An 18717-nucleotide genomic window follows, 5' to 3' on the forward strand; every position below is an offset into this window, starting at 1 on the left:
GGTCAAGAAAGCAAGTGGAAAATATCTAGCTTAGTAAGAGGGTTTGTGGCTTGCAGTTGAATGTTAAGGGTCTTGCTTAAAAGCCCAACAGTGGCAGTTGGTTGGTGCTGGGATTGTAATTCACAACCTTCCAATCAGTAACCAGCCTTAATCACTCAGGGACTAGCGCCCCACAAAGTCACAAAGGCTGTTCAACTATCTATGTTTCAAAAGGAGCATTGACTGACTAAAGTGACACTTGTCATTATAACGATGAGAACATAAAAGTTTGGAAATTGTGGTTGAAAGTACACATCCACTTAGACTGATGTGCATGTGATATGAAAGGAAAAAAAACAGGTGACTGAGACTCAGTGCAGGATGTGATCAGACTGTCAGCAACTATATAGAGAAGGATGTTATAGTAAGGGTGCAGTGCATAAACCCCTTATTACAAAGATGAATGCACATTTGAGTTCAGTAGTGCAAAAACCACAGTCACTGGAATACAGCCTGGGGGCGAGGGCAGGGGGAAGCGATATGGTCAGACGAGTCATCCTGCACCATGCATATGCTCATTAGAGTTTGGGTCCACTCTCTCCCTCAGAGGTAAGCATCACTGCAAATCAATACAAAGTTATTCTGACTGATCACCTTTATCCTATGATGAAACATTAATCATAGGATATTATGCTGATGGGAATGCTCACTTCCAGAAGGACAAAGTTCCCAGTCACAGGGCATTGGATCACTGAATGGTTTGATAAGCATGAAAATGATGTATATCCAATGTTATGTCCTTCACAGCCACAAGATCTCAACCCTACTAAACACATATAAGAGATTTTGGAGCAAGGTGTAAGACACGACTCTCCACCATCAACAAAACATCAATTGAAGCACTATCTTTGAGAAGAATGGTGTTCCTACCTCCAGCACAGTTCCAGACATGTGTGAAATCTATGCTACAATGCACTGTTCTGGCAGCTTATGGTGGCCTAACACCATCACCTTGCTAAAACACTTTGTGTTGATAGTTTTTAGTATCTATTTTGAAAATCAAACCTATTATAAATACATTTTTGGTGCAACTAGAGTATTGTAGGTTTTTGTTTTGTTTTGTTTTTTGCATTTGTTGGATGTCTGCTGTATATGATTAAAAGAAAACACTATATTTTATTGTATGCCTCTCTGATTCTAGAAAAATAGGCTTCCTGTATGTTAAGTAGGAACCAATATTCAGTATGTAGGAAGCCGGGCGTTTATTCGGGATACACCGAGTTCGCTGAAAGGCTACGCGAGTAACTTTACTTACTTACTAAAATGCTACAGCTTTATAGAGTTAAATACAGCTCTCTTGGTTTGGTTTGTAACGCATGAGGCTTTTCATTCCTTGCATGGTGTGAATTAAAGCTGACAGGAATATTAGGTCTGGTTCTTGTAAGCCGTGTTCCTAGCTAACTTTAGCTAGCTAGCTAGCTAGCTTGCAAATGGCAGCCAGACTTCTCCAGACTTTCTGTTAAAACACAGCTAGAGATGGGTCGTGTGTGAAATTCAACCGCTTACCTCCTAAATTTTCGACTTGATGATTTTGGTTGGGTGTAAATTCAGTCAGCAGTGAGGAATAATGTGTGTACAGATTGTGTTGCTGTAGCATGTTGTGCTAACTGCATTGTTTATACCCCACTAGACCTGAAGGTGGCAGACTGGCTCTACAAACCAGTGTCTGTGGGACTGTGGCCTATTTTAATATCACTGCACAAACCTGGTAATGCTCAACAAACTTTTCCTCTGATTCAGTTGAATTCTATGGGTGACAAACGTCAGAGAGCAAGAGTACAGGGCTCTTGGGCCAAACCTCTGCCCAAACCAGCATGTTCAACAGGTAGGCAGTGCCATCTGACCTGAACCCAGGTTTTTTTGTTTATAGTTATTAGTGTTAAACCAAACAGACTAACAACCCTGGTTAGTGTTAAACCATCAAAACTAACAACCCTGTTTCAAGCACAGTGTGAAATGCAAAAGTCAGCATCCATTTTGCAATTTGGATCCACAAACACACTTTACAGCTTCACATTATTTTTATTATGTGAGAACTTGTGAAGTTGCTTTTATGAATTAAATAGTTATTAAATACCACATACTGTCATTCACATGTTTCACTAGCACATGTGCAGCAAAAGTCTGGGTCATGGAAGGCTGGACCAGTAACGTATGAGTTCAATCAGCCCGCTGATGTAAGTGTTAAATAAAACATTTTGTTTGAGCTCATACTGTAACCCTGTTCCTGTGCTCCTTTGGTAATCTCTGTACATTTATTCTAGCCCCTCAGAGTGATACCTGTGGAGAAGGTGATTGAGTGAGTTAGCTTTACTTTCTTATGCACTGGAGTACAGAATTGGAATTCAGAGGAACACGTATATAATTTAGTTTTCTTTTTTTTTTTTGCAGGGATGCTGGGGTTTATGAGATCAGCCAGGGTCCCACTGGAGTATCCAGGTAGCAGTGTTCAAATATGTTTATTGTAAGCTGAAGGCTGTTCCTGTGTTTTGGGCGACACCTCTCTTCTGTGAGAAATTAAGATGTAATACGTTGTATTACATGTATTTTAACTTTTTGATTTTATACACTGCACTCATTCTTAGTTATGGTAACCTAAAATAAATCATGCTAATACTATGGAAGTGGTAGCACTGTAGGGTAGTATGTGCTGTCCCTAGTGTACTGAAATTGAGGGGGAAAAAGGCTATACAGTAAATATTGCACACAATGATTAATGATTGTTTTAATTCAGACAGCTGTAGAAGCTTACTTTTCCTTTAAAATTATTATTCAACCTTTTTTTTGCATTAATTGTACTTTCTTATAAAAACTTGGGGCAATATTATTGACACCTGTGAAGTACTGAGAGAGGTTTTTAAATATTAAATTTGAACTTTTTCTAGGATGACTCTTTTCAGTCCTATAGATTGATGTTTGGGTTAAAGATGTCTTCACAACTTTACCCCCATTTAAAATAGATTTTCTCAATACTTCTATAAAACTGTTTGTTATGAGCTCAGTTAGTGATGTAACTAAGCTCCATGAACCAATCAGAGCCTAAATCAGAGAATGCCATGATACCTGAAATCTTTCAGCCACGTGTGTGCTAAGCTACCTAGCTAACCCTTATAACATCTTTAGCTCAATTATTGCCTTTGACTAAATATGAGGTTGCAAACATGTAAAATCACTTTGTCATCCATCACCATGGAGAAAGCCAAAAAGCATTCAACACAAAATAAGTATCCAAAATAGCCTGAAACAGCTGCATATTTACCAAAAAAGAAATAAAAACTGCATACAAAGAAGAAGCACCTGATCCACACTGTAAAGTATGGTGATGGGTCATTGATGCTTTGCAGCTGTTCTTTGCGGGAGAGTGGTCCAGGGTCTCTTGGACATCCTGAATTCTGCTAACATGCGTCCAACTCGACTCCGAAATGTTTGCAGGAACAAAAACAACGTTTCGTAATGACCATCTCAATCTGGCCTGAGTTTAAGAGGACTGTCCACATGCACAAGCCTAAATATATGAAGAAGCTTGAGATGATGTACATGGAGGAGTGGTGCAATTTCCTCTGCAAGTGTCTCCAAAGTTGTTAGACATTACAGAAAAAGGCCCAGTGTAATTCTCTGCAGGGGAGCCATCATTGAGTATGAACTGATCAGTGTTTCAAAATCATCAGCTTTGCTAAAGTACCACTTATTGCCTGTGATGCTTTTTTTTTCTTAATTTTGTTTTTCTTTTTTTTAATACAAAAGCCAGTGTTATGTTTTTTCTTAGACTGCGGCTCCTTCCTGGGTTTTTGCCACTGGAGCAGGCAGACTGGATGTTCTCTAAGCTGTTGGCTGAGCTTCCATGGTCACAGAAGACCAATTATGGCATGATGGGTGAGTGGTAACAAATGAAGTTGACACACATGGAGGAGAGAAACCTTTCAGTGAAAGTAAATTCAGTAGCATGTTAAATTAAAAAAAAAAATGAAGGTCTGATTATTGTGAAACATGAAGTTTGTAAGTGAGTGTTTGTATGTTTGTGTGTGTGTGTGTGTGTGTGTGTCCACTTGATGACTCACTTTTTCCAGTCCTTCTTCCTCTCCAAATTGGCAGACCTGCTACTGCCTCCAGCACAGATGTTGATCTTTTCCAGACCTTGCAGTGTATTATACAGATTTAAATATTCTAAGGGAATAAATATTTCCTTTGGACAAAATCTCAGTTGACCGAGGATCCTGTTAGTTAAGCATATTTTTGCTGTGCAATCAGAGTTAGATTTATTCCCATATTTGGAGCAAGCAAAAATAGAATTTTAAAATCCCATGGATTGGGCATGGACATTTGTGGCAAATCCTCAAAAAGAAAATGAAATAAATCACAATTCAATTGCTTTTGCAGTTATAAGTAGACATGCAAAAATGCATACTTTTTCAGCTTTTGTACATGAATGCATAACAATGTAAAATGTTTCCTGGCTCAGGTGAAGCATATGAGGAACCAAGGCTGACCTGCTGGTATGGAGAACTTCCTTACACATATTCTCGCTCCACAATGCAAGCCAACCCTCAGGTTTGAACCATTTTCCTTTTTCACTTTTAATTCTTCCTGTACCGTAGAGAAGCAGGATGCAGCATAATTGTAAACAGAGAGGTTATTATAAAAATACATTATTATTTCTGCATGCATACTGAATGGGAAGTAAATTCATAGAAACACTTGTTTGTGTTTCCATGAATTTATAGTCTGTTTGTATAGCTGATCAGATTCTGCTCCTTCCTTTATGCTCTTTTATCACATTATACTGTTTATGCCAGTGGTCACAGAGGTCATGTAAACAGACATCTACATCTTGCAGCAATGATTTAAAATAAGCACTGGAAAAAGTCCATTGGTTACATGGTGTCATTTGCTTGACACAAGTATTTGTCTTTTTTTTCTTTGGCTAAATTTATCTTAGGTTATAATTAAAAATAACCTGTGCATATTACTTAAAAATAAAATTAAAAACTCTATATGATAATACCATAATTGGGCTTGTGTGCAGAAAATGGCATTAGGATATTCATGGTAAAAAAATATATATATATATCTCTCATGTTCTCTTTTTCTCCCTTTGTACACATACGTGGCCAACCTTTTTTTTTTTCTTTTTTTTTTCTATTTTTGTTGCATAGTGGCATCCCATCCTCCTGAACCTGCGTCAGACTATAGAGCGGGAGATCTCTCACACCTTTAACTCCTTGCTGTGTAACCTATACCGTGATGGGAAGGACAGCATTGCTTGGCACAGTGATAATGAGGCGTCTTTTGGCCCTCGCCCCACCATAGCCTCTCTCAGTCTCGGGGATACGAGAGTCTTTAGGCTCCGGAAGAAGCCTCCTCCAGTGAGTGACCAGTTTTGGTGTACTGATCTTTGCAGCATTCAGGGTTGCTAAAGATGAATGGGGTAATAACATGGATGGTTTGGGTGTCTTGGTGGCATCAATTCATTGTCCATGAACTTTTAAACAGGTGTGTGGACATGTATATGTATAATCAAGTTTGTGTGTTTTAGGAAGAAAATGGGGACTACACATATACAGAGAAGGTGAAGATACCATTGAGTCATGGAACACTCTTAATAATGGAGGGTTGCACTCAAGATGACTGGCAGGTATAGAATTCCACTATATGGCCAAAAGTATGTGGACGCATCACCATCACACCCATATGTGCTTGTTGAACAGCCCATTCCAAAGTTGGTCCTCCCTTTGCTGCTATAACAGCCTCCACTCTTTTGGGAAGGCTATTTTGGAATGTGGCTGTGAGAATTTCTGCCCATTCACCCATAAGTGTATTAGTGATGTCAGACACTGATGTCAGGCGAGAAGACCTGGGGCAAAGTCAGTGGTCCAATTCATCCCAAAAGTGTTCAGTGGGGTTTAGGTCAGGGCTCTGTGCAGAACTCTTGAGTTCTTCCAAACCAGCCTTGCCTTCATGGACCTCGCACGGCAGTATTGTCATACTGGAACAGGTTTGCGGCCCTTAGTTCCACTGAAAGGAAATCTTAAAAATACAGCATACAGAGACATCCTTTTCACTTGTGTGCTTTCAACTTTGTGGCAACAGATTGGGAAGGATCATATATGGGGTGATGGTCAGGTGTTCACATACAGTGTATGCAGAACTCTGTGGCTGAATCCTATAATTTTTAGGAAAGCATGTCCATTGATTAGAGGGGAAGTCACATACTATCTTAATTACCTAAGTACAGCACCTAAATAAACAGTTAAATTGAAGCTTTAATGATCCTGAGTGAAATAGCAGTTCTGTTTCAACTCACCTGGCAGGGATGCTGAGAATCACCAGAGTACCTTCTTGTGCATGTTCACACACTTGCCAAGACCTTTCAACAGAGTCACAAAGTGATGTATTTGCTATAAATACAGCTGTTATATTGTCTTTTTTTTCCTCATCTCATACACATGTGGACCACGTACTGTCCGCTATCAACATGTACCATATGGAGCTATATAGAGTGTCTAGCTCAGTCTTTCTCTACTCTGACAGCATGGCAGTAATGATTCTGACATATCGTATTTAACTGAGATTTACACCCTGATTTGGTCTCACATCATACCCAACGTCACAGCCTAAACAGTTCGCATTTCTGCCATTTGTACCCGTTTCACCACACTCGCATCCTCATCAGTTATAGTACTATGTCCAGATACGTTCTGCTCAAGTACTGAGTGCAGACGCACAGATGATGTTGTAGCGAGAACTTAGAATATTGTATTAAATATGGCACACATTGGCAATAGGTTAGCCATTTTACTGCTGGAATTTCATCAGTCACTCCAATTTGCAGAAGCTGATCCCTCACTGATCAACACCTCACATTTAGTTTTGGGGCACCTAGACAAGGCATATGGGATGACTCTCCGCCAACCTTGTTTATGCAAGACACATAATGTGCTTAGCACTCTCCGGCTCTATCCCTGCCAGGCTCACTCTTTGTTCTTGCTGCCAACGTGGCCCTGTAGAGGAGAGTACATGTTTCAGAATCACAAGACCTGCATGGCCAAACAAACCATTCATGCACAACATTTAGGTCACTGAAACCCAGTTCTGTGCTCCAACATCCACAAGGGTTCCATGTACTTTGCACAAGTCTTAGGCAGGTGCTGACGACGGCAGCCTTTACAAATGAGAACATTGCTCATTGGACAATGGCTTCACCAGATCAGTGGGTCTAGATGACTGTGTCACAGGGATACAAACTCCAGTTCTACCACTGACTCCCAATCTTCTTAGGCCTCAGGGCTGCATCAGTATCAGACCGCAACAAAATTGTTACTGGGACTCAAGAATTTTATTCTCTCTTTGACTGAGGTAAAATGAAGGGTTCACTCAACTTCCTTGTTCAGAGGAATAACAGTTTTTTTTACCATCTAATTCCAAATTTGAGGGCACTGAACCAGTTCCTAAACCCACAATCCCACCGCCACCCCCCCTTTTCTCATGCTGTACAAGCACCAGACTGGTTCATATTGGTGGATTTGCACAATACTTATTTTCAGGGCCCCATTGCCCCAAATACAGATATATTTTGAGGTATGACTTCCATTGATAGACTTTCCAATTCAAAAATCTACCCTTTGATCTTTCTCTAGTACCACAAAGGTTTTTGAACTTTATGCTTGGGAGCAGTGCCTCAGAAGATTGAGGCTCACCATGGACGTTTCCATTAGTGGCTGGGGAGCATTGTGGTGCCACATGGGCACAGAGGGTGTGTGCCCTCCTGGTGTAAGATTGCAACACATCAATGACCTGGAATTGAGGGCGGTCCTAGCTCTCAAGTTTTTCTTATTGGTTCCGAGATGTCGCAACGTGTTGGTCCATTCAGAAAATGTCACAGCCAGATATGAATCACCAGTGCAAGATGGCCCTCTTCACCTTGTGTGGAAGGTGGGCCCATATAAGAGCTGTAAGTCTTAAGAGTAAAATCTTAAACTGGATCCTATAAAGAGGCCATTGTGGCAATGCCAACACTGCTGTGTATTTTCTTGGTACCTGTGAGCAATCTGCATTTTGCTCTAATTGTCAGAGGGCAACAGACCCCTTACAAATGTCAAAATACAGCAATTTATGGCAGTCTATGCAAAACTTAATAAACACATGAATATCTTTTTCCAAGTCTTGAAAAAGAGGAGTGACCTGATTTTAGAAATCTTTCCATGCTAAAGATAACTACTGTTTACCAGCTACTACTACTCAAATTTCTGGTCACAGTTGAATAAAACACCAAGATTCTTCACCCATGGACTAACATATTGTGCCAGTCCTCCTAAGTTTTTTAAAGTTTTTAAAAGAGATGGATAGCTGATTTGTTTTAATTTAATTGAAGAAAATTATTAGCCATCCAACTCTTAATAGCCCTTATATAGATTCTTGAGGGATGCCACAGTCAGCAATAGATAAAAAGCTGTTTCCGGCATTAACCCACATTCAGCAACTTAAGGCCTAACCACCAAACCGTATTTAATTTAACTAAATACGGTTTGGTGGTTAGGCCTTAAGTTGTTTGTTTGTTAGTTTTGGTATTAAAATGATATGAAATAAGCCACTTTATGAGTGAAGGCTTTAAACTAGTTGTATTAAATGAACAGTCAGTTAAGAGTCTCTTGCCCTGGTTATCTTTATTGGTTGTTTAGATGTTAACAATTTTAATATTAATCTACGTTGTTAGATGTCTAGGTATACACCCACAAATGAGTCAAAGTGCCTGAAGGTCACAGCACACTGAACGCCTTTGGAATTAACTGACATCTTGAATAGAATGTGTTAAATAAGAAAGAACTGTGCAATCCTGTTTATACTGCAACTGCTGCTGATGTATTCTCTGGTGATTATAGGCAGATGAAGTGTGTACAGATTGTAGTGGTATGTACAATCTGTAGTGGTAACATTTAAACCTTGAATATACATAATGCAACCATGCTCATGGTGTAAAACCTGGGTAACTACTAGAGACAGGCAGGACAGGCCTGTTCATTACATTATCATTGTCTTGCCAGCTAAATACTAAAAGCCTTGGAAGGGTATTCTCCCCCTGCCACAGAGTTGCTTTGGATTCTGGCATAAATACCAGCTAGAGCTATTTTTCAGAGCGCACAAATAAGGGAAAAAGGTCAAGGACATTTTATAGCAACACCTAAAGACTGTCTGTGAGGCTCTTAATTTGATCTTGGAAAGTGTCTGAAAGCACACTTCAGTCAGACATGATTTACATTGCAGAGCCATAATAAGCTATACTAATCCAACATGGACAACTTGCTAAAGGATGATTTGAAAAATACAGTAAATATTTATAGATAGGTAGAGACATAGCCTGTTAGAGCAGCGTTAGCAACCTTTATTGGGGGAGCTTTGCTGCTGATACAAAGTCCCCAGAGACAGAATTGCACTATTGTGAAATTACAAGTCTACTGGTCTAGACAGGTCACTTATTAGACATGCCTTGACTGTGACAATATGATCACTGTGTGCTCCAGATGAGATGCACGGTTAAAAATGTGTGCATTTGTCTAGCATGCAGTTAATTAAGATCAATATTATTCTAATTATGTGCTAAAACTGTGTATGTACTGTATAGTATATGATACGACTGTCATTTTCTTCAAGGCTCACTTATTCTGTAGTTGTCTGTTATTCTTTTCCTAATAATTTTGTTGAACAGCATCAGGTGGCAAAAGAGTACCATGACCGTGGGCCTAGGATAAACCTGACCTTCCGAACAATCTACCCTGAACCAGTACACTCCTCCAAGAGATGATGGATAATTATAATGGAGAAGAGACACAAGAAGAGATACAAGAAGAGCTACAAGATATGGAAAATTGCAGGCCATTTACTGGTGGTGGCAGGGACGCGATAAATGCACTTTACATTAAACATACATCTTGATACTGACAAATGATATCCTTGCCTCAAACTGAATAGAAGTGGAATTCATATTTAGAGTCTTGTTATCAAGCTTGGCTTGAAACAAAGTCAAGTATAGTATTATTTACTTAGAGTGTACTTATTAGTTTTGCTGGATTTTTGTTTGTTTTACTCAAATTGTTGAATAGCTCCTCTGTGTGGTGATTATTTTCTGACAAGGTTTTTTGTTGAACATCTAGTTCAATAAAATATGGCTTATAATGTCAGTTGTCTACCTTAAGTGATGTTTATTGATGAACATACAGTTCATTGTGTTGAGAGTGATTCACTTTCATTCCTTTAATATCTCCTGTTTGCCTGTGATATCAGATCAAGTACTTTAGTCAGTGTCACTAATAACGTGTGTGCGTTTCATAGGCTCAGCATTGCCACTGTTTTTCAAAGACCTGTTTATACTGGTGTTATATAATGGTATACAGTTCTTTTATAAGCATGCTTTCATGCTGCACACCCTGTAAATGCCAGTACTTGTACATCGTTACTTTAACTCTGTTAAACTGCACATTACTCACTTCATGATTAGTCATGATAAATCATGACTGCAGCTAAGTAGGAACTGAAAGGACGTCTGTATTTACACATCCATTAAAATACCATTTAGCAGTGACACTCATTTCTGATTACATCATTGCTGATTACATCTGATGCTGAACACAATGTGCAAGTTAATACAGTTTACTGTACATGTAACTTGCCCATGAGGTTCAGTCTCAGATGTGCTACAGTTTTGAAGTTTATTAAAGCTGGTGGGCCAGAGGAGCACTTGTGGTTTTAAGAAACTGATTGCCTGGCTCAACAGTAATCTATGGTTAGTAAATGAAAAAAGTGGCTTTTATTAAAGTACAGTCTATTGTAGTTTGATTTACTCTTATTTGAGCTTAACCTATCTGTACAGCTTTGGCAGGTGCTAACTTCTAGTTAAGATTTTAACCAGCGACCTTTTTTTCTGAAGCGTTTAGACATTGCAAGTGAGAGTAAATCTCCCACTTTTGCTCACTGTTAGCTACTTGCAGTGATTTGTTGCAGAACCTTAATTAAAGCTGCATGGTGTACCCTAATACTTCACAGACATTGCCGCGGGCCACTTGTGAGAGCCCATAAAACCTGATGCATGTTTGAAAGTCCAGCCCTTGCTGTCCCTGTTCTGGAATGTAATACTTCATGTTGTTTATTGTAATTGGTCCACTTGGCCTTTTTCTGTTGCAACCTGTGTGTGTGAGAGAGAGAAAGAGAACAAACTTGCTTGCCTAATGTTTCAGGAGCTACATTTATTTATAAACACATGTTTCAATGATATAAAATGCTCTACTGCAGTACAGAGCTGTTCTTGGCTGTTCTTGCCATATCAAAAACAGGCTTCCAAGTTAGTGTTCTGAGTCTGTGCAGGTGTTTAATGCATCGTGTCTCTGTTTTCTTTAAATAGGGCTATTTTAATGTTCAGACGTCACAATTTTTAAACAATATCTCATCTGTGTAGTATTGCACATTAAGGTTTGTCCGTGAGGATCCATTTAAATTTGGCAAAAATATCTTCAATCACTGGTTTTGCCCAATTAGCCAAACACTCGTTTCCCTTCATTATAGTACATTATTGAGTAAAGGTTTGGAAATCGCTTGTAATTTAGCTTGTAACCTAAAATTATTTGGTCTAAATCATATAACTAATAAAATACTCAATTATCATCACTCTCATCTTCATCTTCATTAATTGCTTTATGCTGTTCAGACTGGCAGTGGATCCAGAGCCAATCCCGGTAACACTGGGCACCATCCACACACATTCACACACTCCACTCACATCTAGGGACCAGTCTGCCTAGTTGCATGTATTGGAGAGGTGGGAGAAAACCAGAGAACCTGGAGGAAACCCATGCAAACACATGCGAAACTCCACACAGACAGTAACCCAAGTCTAGGAATCCAGCTGCGCCATTGTGACATCTAAAAAAATTATTATTAATAATAATAATAATCATCATCATCATTTATAAGTATTACTTAACAGGGAGTTGTTTAAACAACTGTTATTGAAAGAAAAAGTATGTGAACTTTGTGAGCAAAGACTTCTTAAAGTATTATAGTAATTGAAGTCAGATTTCCAAACATATGCTACGTATATGTCTGGCCTTACTAATGCTCTTGTGGCTAATAGGCAAATACCCATAGCCATGTTCCAAAACCTAGTGGAAAGCCCTCCCAGAAGTTGTTATTATAACAGTAAAGGGGACTAAATCTGGAATGGGATGGTCAAAAAGCACATATGAATGTGATGTTCAGGTGTCCACAAACCTTTGGCCATATTGTGTGTATATGCAATATGGTACAATATTGCCCAATAACATTTAAGGGGTTTTTATGGAAGATCATGACACTGGAAAATGTTACAAAAGGATTCCTAAAGATTTTGGTTTCTATCTGAACATACCCAGGCAGATTACTTTACAAATGGAAGGAATTCAGCACCTTTTTGCTGCTCTCACGCAGCAGTGGCCATCCTACAAAGATCAGCACAAGACAACACTAGAATCTTCAAACAAGAACCCTAGCGTGAGAGATAATGAACTGCTAGATTCAGTTACTGTTGATAATGCCTTGTTTGTATGCCTTCATGTGTCTACATTAGGAAAAGGCTGAGAAACAAAATGGTGTTGTTGGGGTTACTGTAAAGGAAAGCACTGTCCAAAAGAAACATTAAAGCACTTTGCTGTGCAACTAAAGTTTCCTAAAGATCACAGTGATTTTTCACAGCGCTCTTGGAATAAGTGAACATTTGAACAAAGTTGTGAAAAAATAATACACTGCATGTCAACACCAAACCCTCATTATAAAATGGTTCTAAAATCTGATTGGCTGAGCTTGGTTCAAAGCCAATGTTAGATCATCAGTATACACATACCTGTGACTGTATCACAATAACTGAATTCTGTATTAATGCATCAGATTTCAAACAAACAAACAGAAAAGGTTTGACTTAAGCCATTGTTCTGTCCATAGCCTAATCTTGTCTGTCGTGTTGCTTAGCAACCAAAGCTTACTGTTAACAGCCTACATTGTGTGGTGGAAGAATTGTTTACTGCAAATATTATTAATAATATATTAAATTATTTATTAAACACTGTTTTTTTATTAAATTTTTTTTGTCAGCATATAATAGTGGAGAAGAGCAATAAGCCACTCGAGGCTGTGCGTTACAGTGATTTTATCATGGGTAAGGGGAATGCCCTTGGGTGTGATAAAATCACTGTCATGCATATCATCCTGTGTCTTATTGCTTTATTCCACCTGGGAAACAAGGTAGAGTGATATATAGTGACATTGTTCTCACAGTCATTGGGGGACCAGTGAATTTCAGGTTGTATCAGGAATGTCAGCTGACAGGAAGTGTGTGACTTAAAATCTATGAACTAATACACAAGGCTAAAACAACACCTGAGTGGTTCAAGAAATTCAGTAATTGTTTTGATCGGCTGTGGTACATTTTGAACCATGCTATTTACGAGCTCAAAAAAGAACAGTTTGTATATGAAGAATGAGCTAAAATACTTTCTAACTGGTCCACCAGACTGATTATCAGCTAATAAAATATTTGTTTTCGGTTTTTGCCAATAAAGGAGGTTTCATAAAGGTTCACATTCTTTATCCATTAATGGCCTTTGGATATTTAATTCCTCTCTTCAGTCCTGTATTGGATTGAACAGAGGATTTTAAAAATTCTGTCCACACAACTTGTGTGTGGTTTTATTATGATTACCTAAATGAAGTCTGATATCTCCAACTCCAAATTTTTTCACACAACTGTAAATCATGCACTTGTGAGTAGACCTATTCTTCTGGCAAATCATGCCGGTAGCTTCACTTGCAGTAGTCCCAAATAGATTTTATTAGCCACGTGAATGTAGGTACAGTATGTGTTGTCAGTGCTTGGCTGAATCCTGCAAGTCACTTTTCCTCTGACTTCAGCTGGCTGATTCCGGTTTCTGTTCTTACTTCAGACTCACACTCAGTTCTGTTTCCATCCACCCCGCCATCATTAGCCCATTAGTACCACACTGACTGGAATGAAATCAGAACACACACACCTCTACCCAAACAGAAAGCCCTTTGTGATCCCTGCCAAATAATGTTTTTACCCTTCCCATTTCATATACGCGTGTTCCAGTCTGCCTTCGGGCTTCTGTTCAACGATCAAGTGTATTATCCAGATAAAATTGAATCAGCCTGTATGGACTTAATCAATTGGATGGAAAACAATGTTAATGGGAAACTTGAGGCTTACAAAATATCTATGTGTGGCCTATGCTGCCAGCACCACCAGTAGCTCCCTCCTCCCCGCCATACACACAAACACACAAACACACAACACTACCAGGCTTCTCCTGTCTGTGTGGGGAATTCTCCTCCCTTTTGAGTCTGCTCACAAAATTCAAAACAGTTTACCATGTGTTCTCCACAAACTGCACAGAGTGGTTAGGACACTGGGACTGCTGTTCTTTTATTTGTAACAAATTTGGTCTTTTTTTTCATAAATAAAGCTAAAATAAATTAGACAGCTCTAGTAAGATAATTTGTTGCCTAGTCCTTAGACCAGTAATGATCACTTGTGATTCATCAGCACTCTGACAGCACTCTATGATTGGGCCTGATTTACTTCTGCTGTATAAGTCGAAAGAGATTTCCAACATGGTTTCTGTCTTTTTTACTATTTCTGTGAATGGAGGTTTATCTGAAGTAAGTGTTGTTGGTTACACAATACAGGACTACTATATCCAAGTAAATGAGAGTGCAACATAACACTTCTAATAATCTGAGATGTTGTTGATGTCAAAACGGGTTGTATGGGAATGTGACTTCTGGGAATGGGATACATTTATAGCATCATTCTCACTGCTGAGTTCTCCACAGAGAATATACTTTTTAAGAGGTCATTTTTACCCTCTCAATAATTTATCATACACCGCTCTTTCTTTAAAAAACAAATGTGCATGCGACTCCTAGATTTTTTTCAAACACTCCGCTATGAGCATGTATTTTGTGCAGGACAATTTTTTTTTTATTATTTTTTGCAAACCTGATATATAGTATGTCCTTCTGACATTTTCAGAGTTACAGTAGCAATTAACTGAATTCTGTCTGTCCTTTTCTTTACACTTCTGTGCTTTTCAGTGACTTTATTTATTTATTTATTTATTTATTTGTCTTCACACAGAATTTTGTGTTGATGCTGTATTCATGAGACTGGACAAAAAATGTAAAAAAAAAAAAAAAAAAAAATTGGATCATGACTTCGTTTTTTTTTTGTAATCAAATGAACAGTTACTCCTATATACCCAGATTGTATATGGAAAATATTCCAGTATTCCAGCACTCAGCAGGAGTGTTTATGTTGAAGGAGGTTCGAGGCAAGTATATGACCTTGGCACCAGTGCAACATAAACAAAAACAATCCTGCAACCTACTACTACTTTGTTAGTCAGTGCTGATGCACTATAGCCCATCTGTACCAAGAGTGGAAATATAAAGCATGAGTCAGATGTTTGCATGAAGTTATTCCTAGATGAATTTTGCTTGTTTTTACTATTTTCCACAATTTGGAAAAATAATACCTACTGTATATAATTGACCAAAAACATTTTTATATCTTATACCTATAATCTTACATTTTAATTTCTTCAAAGTAGCTTTGATGACAGCTTTGCACACTCTTGGCATTTTCTTAGCAGCTTCATGAAGAGACCAGCTGGGATGCTCTTCCAACAATCTTGTTGATGTTCCCACGCTTTGTATCCTCTGAGCACTTTACAGGCTCTAAATTAAATCTGCTTGTTGTGGGAACATTTGTTTAAAAAAAAAAACAAACAACTATATTCTTTGAAAAGTAAAACACACACATCAACCTCACTAGTATTAGTTTTAGAAAAGCAAGCACAAGCATCGAAAAATCTTGAAAAGGTCATTAAAAGTATTATTTAGTCAGCTGTGTCCAAGACAATGGCATTGATTGAATACTAGGGAAAGATGTTTGGAACCACAGTGGAACATTAACTGAGGCTCTTGTGTTACGATATTTAGTTTGTCATTTTTCATGTTGATCTGTGACGCAAAAGCTGAAAAAGGGACAGAACAGGGGAATTAAAAATTGCTGTTGAAATTATGGAAGCAGTGTGAGAATGTGCTCTTTGCACATGAAAGATATTCTACATGCATCTTTACCAGCTACAACAACAAGCCATTTATCACTTTAATACATTCTTTTAATACATGATTAATACATGAATAATTTCACTCAACTGACATGCAGTGACTAAAAATATAATGCTTAGGTGAGTGACTCTGAATGAAATTAGAAAGTGATTGACACTGAGTGACAAATGCCATCCAAAAATAAAACAGTGCACGCATAGAGTAAAACAGCAACTTACTCTCAGCCCCTGGCCTTTGGCAGGAATACATGTGTGTGTGTGTGTGTTTGTGGATGGGTGGGTGGGTGTATGCGTGTGGGTTTCAACACTCTTTGCTTTTTAGGGCACATCATCCATGACAAGACATGACAATCCATGACAAAAATGGGGCGGCTATAATCGCCTTACGTCACTCATCTCCTGACTAACGTAGTAGTAGATCCTGTTATATATAGTAATGACAGATCTGGACACAGTTCAGAGAGAGATAGATAGTGGATGATGATGACACTCATTAAGCCTGTGACATGCTAGGAGAGGATCTTGTGTATACATGCTACCATGCCAGCTTCCCCTTTAAATTACAATCAGTGCTTAAATATGTCCATGACCTACCTGGTGTATATATGTCAGTAATCTGGAAAAAGAAAAGAAAATTAGTGAAGGAAAATGACAAAAACACTGTTGCTTCTGCCAGAGAATATTTTGTTAATGTCACAAAAGTATCACGTTTGCTGCAACTATAAGCACTCAAAAACTTACTGGCTCTCCTGCTTTAAAGTGAATGAATAAATAAAAGAAATGAGAAGCACCCTAACATATATACATATGCACTGTTTGCATAGTGTTGTTTATGGAACTTATACAAATTGCCTGTAGATATGTATATGGCCATGACTGTAAGCACAGTGTCCTCCCCTTCTCCTCCCCTCCAGCTGTCCTGTAGCAAGCATTTATTTCAGGGGGCTGATTCAGGGGGCCTGGTATGGTAACTGGAAAGACGACTGGTCACAGAGCGAGGGAGGGACTTACCGGGAGTGGGGAGATGTGGAGGGAGTAAGCAGCTATAAAAGCCTCTGCTGGTTGTTTTCTTGCTCATGTTGAAATAACCCAGATACAGAGACACTAACAGCAGAGCATCTAAGAAAACACACTGTGCTGCCCAGCAAGGCAGAATCCAAGGACTTCTGACGCACTAGCTTTTGTGTAGCCAGAAGGGAAGCTTGGTGGACTGAAGATTATCACCACATGAGGACATAAAGCATTTTGAAGTGTGCTGCGATTTGGGACTGCTGCAATCTGTGAGTACACAAACTCTTTTGGAGTGGCAAGAGGAAAAACAGAGAAAATTCGCTCTGGAATCTTTAAAAAGTGAAAAGAGGAGAGAAGGAGAAGCAACTAGTGCACCTCAGAGGATAAACACACAGCAATTCCCATCTCCAGCGATGACTGTACGTCCAGTGGAGACAGTGGGTTTCCCTATGCTTCCTGCTCACTTGATGGCTTCTGCTATGGAAGAGTTCCCACAGCAGCTCCCTGTACCCAAGGGCCCAGCTCGGGGCCGCAGTCGTCCCAAGCGACCGCGAGAGACCCGCTTCAAAACGCAGCCAGTGACCTTTGCAGAGATTGCAGAAGTAGAGGAGGAAGGAGCTTCGCCCCTGGAGGAGGAGAGAGCAAGGCGCTCCTTCTTGCAGTCACTGGAGAGTCTAAGGAGGAGCACACAATCCCTGCAACACACAGGAACCACACAGAGCGGCAGAACCAGCACACCAACACAGGCTAGCTTGGACTCAAGTGACTCAGACTCAGCCCAATGAGAGAGAGAGAGAGAGAGAAAGAGAGATAGAGAGAGAAAGAGAGAGAGAGAGATCTGTCTTCTACATGTGATCTGTTCTTCTGTTGTAAAGCTTACTTACTGGACTGGTCTCCAGTGTGCTAAGCTCCATGCACATAACCTCTTGAAGCTTACTTTGCAGCTATAACATAGTTACAGTATTTTATACACATACTTGTGTCACTCCAGTCAAGCAACGGCAAGCTGACTAGCTTCTGCTTCTTACTTGTAGCGTTTCAAATTTTCTAACTACTTAAATACCTTAAATATTCCAGAAATATTCGCTATACTTGAGGCCTATTACTCATTGTGAGGTTTGAAATGTTGATATGTTCTTGTTACAATTCCACTGGACAAGACAGATGGTTTATCACTGTTTATCTTTGCCACTTTATCATGATCGTGCAGTCAAGTCATTGATGGAAGAACTGAATCTGCTCTGTAGACACCACACTCGGAATAGGAGCTTTGTTCATATGACTTGAGTATGCCAGAGTAGTACATCTACTAATGAACTCAGATGTTTATCTTATTAATAACAGTGAAATTAGAAATGTTTTGTTGACACTGTCGGCTTGTAAGGTCACAAGAAAAAAAATGAAATTATGTCTTTATACTATTGTTTTACTTTTACTATCTTTGTAAAATTATTTCATACTTATTTTAATAAAATATATATATATATATAAATATAATGTA

At 38.9% G+C, this 18717-nt stretch overlaps 2 protein-coding genes across 6 annotated transcripts; both read left to right on the forward strand.

The window, feature by feature from the left end:
• Positions 1–577: 577 nt before the first annotated feature.
• Positions 578–10211, forward strand: alkbh3 (alkB homolog 3, alpha-ketoglutarate dependent dioxygenase). Of its 5 annotated transcripts, none has more exons than XM_034307276.2 (10): positions 578–1280; positions 1670–1864; positions 2146–2216; positions 2304–2338; positions 2431–2478; positions 3806–3912; positions 4499–4587; positions 5193–5402; positions 5573–5671; positions 9702–10211. In XM_034307276.2, exons 2-10 carry the CDS (start codon positions 1789–1791, stop codon positions 9780–9782), a joined length of 816 nt encoding a protein of 271 aa, XP_034163167.2. In that variant the 5' UTR covers positions 578–1280; positions 1670–1788; the 3' UTR covers positions 9783–10211. The 5 variants fall into 5 exon arrangements, with proteins under 5 accessions (XP_034163167.2, XP_026774933.3, XP_053092766.1 ...); XM_026919132.3 differs by having other exon boundaries at positions 9740–10211; XM_053236791.1 differs by lacking the exon at positions 9702–10211 and adding an exon at positions 7674–8548.
• Positions 10212–17268: 7057 nt separating this feature from the next.
• c9h11orf96 (chromosome 9 C11orf96 homolog) lies at positions 17269–18717 on the forward strand. The gene has a single exon (XM_026918806.3). The coding sequence runs from the start codon at positions 17630–17632 to the stop codon at positions 17999–18001; it is 372 nt and encodes a 123-aa protein (XP_026774607.1). The 5' UTR covers positions 17269–17629; the 3' UTR covers positions 18002–18717.

This window comes from Pangasianodon hypophthalmus, chromosome 9 (genome assembly GCF_027358585.1).
Source record: "Pangasianodon hypophthalmus isolate fPanHyp1 chromosome 9, fPanHyp1.pri, whole genome shotgun sequence".
Taxonomy (NCBI): Eukaryota; Metazoa; Chordata; class Actinopteri; order Siluriformes; family Pangasiidae; genus Pangasianodon; species Pangasianodon hypophthalmus.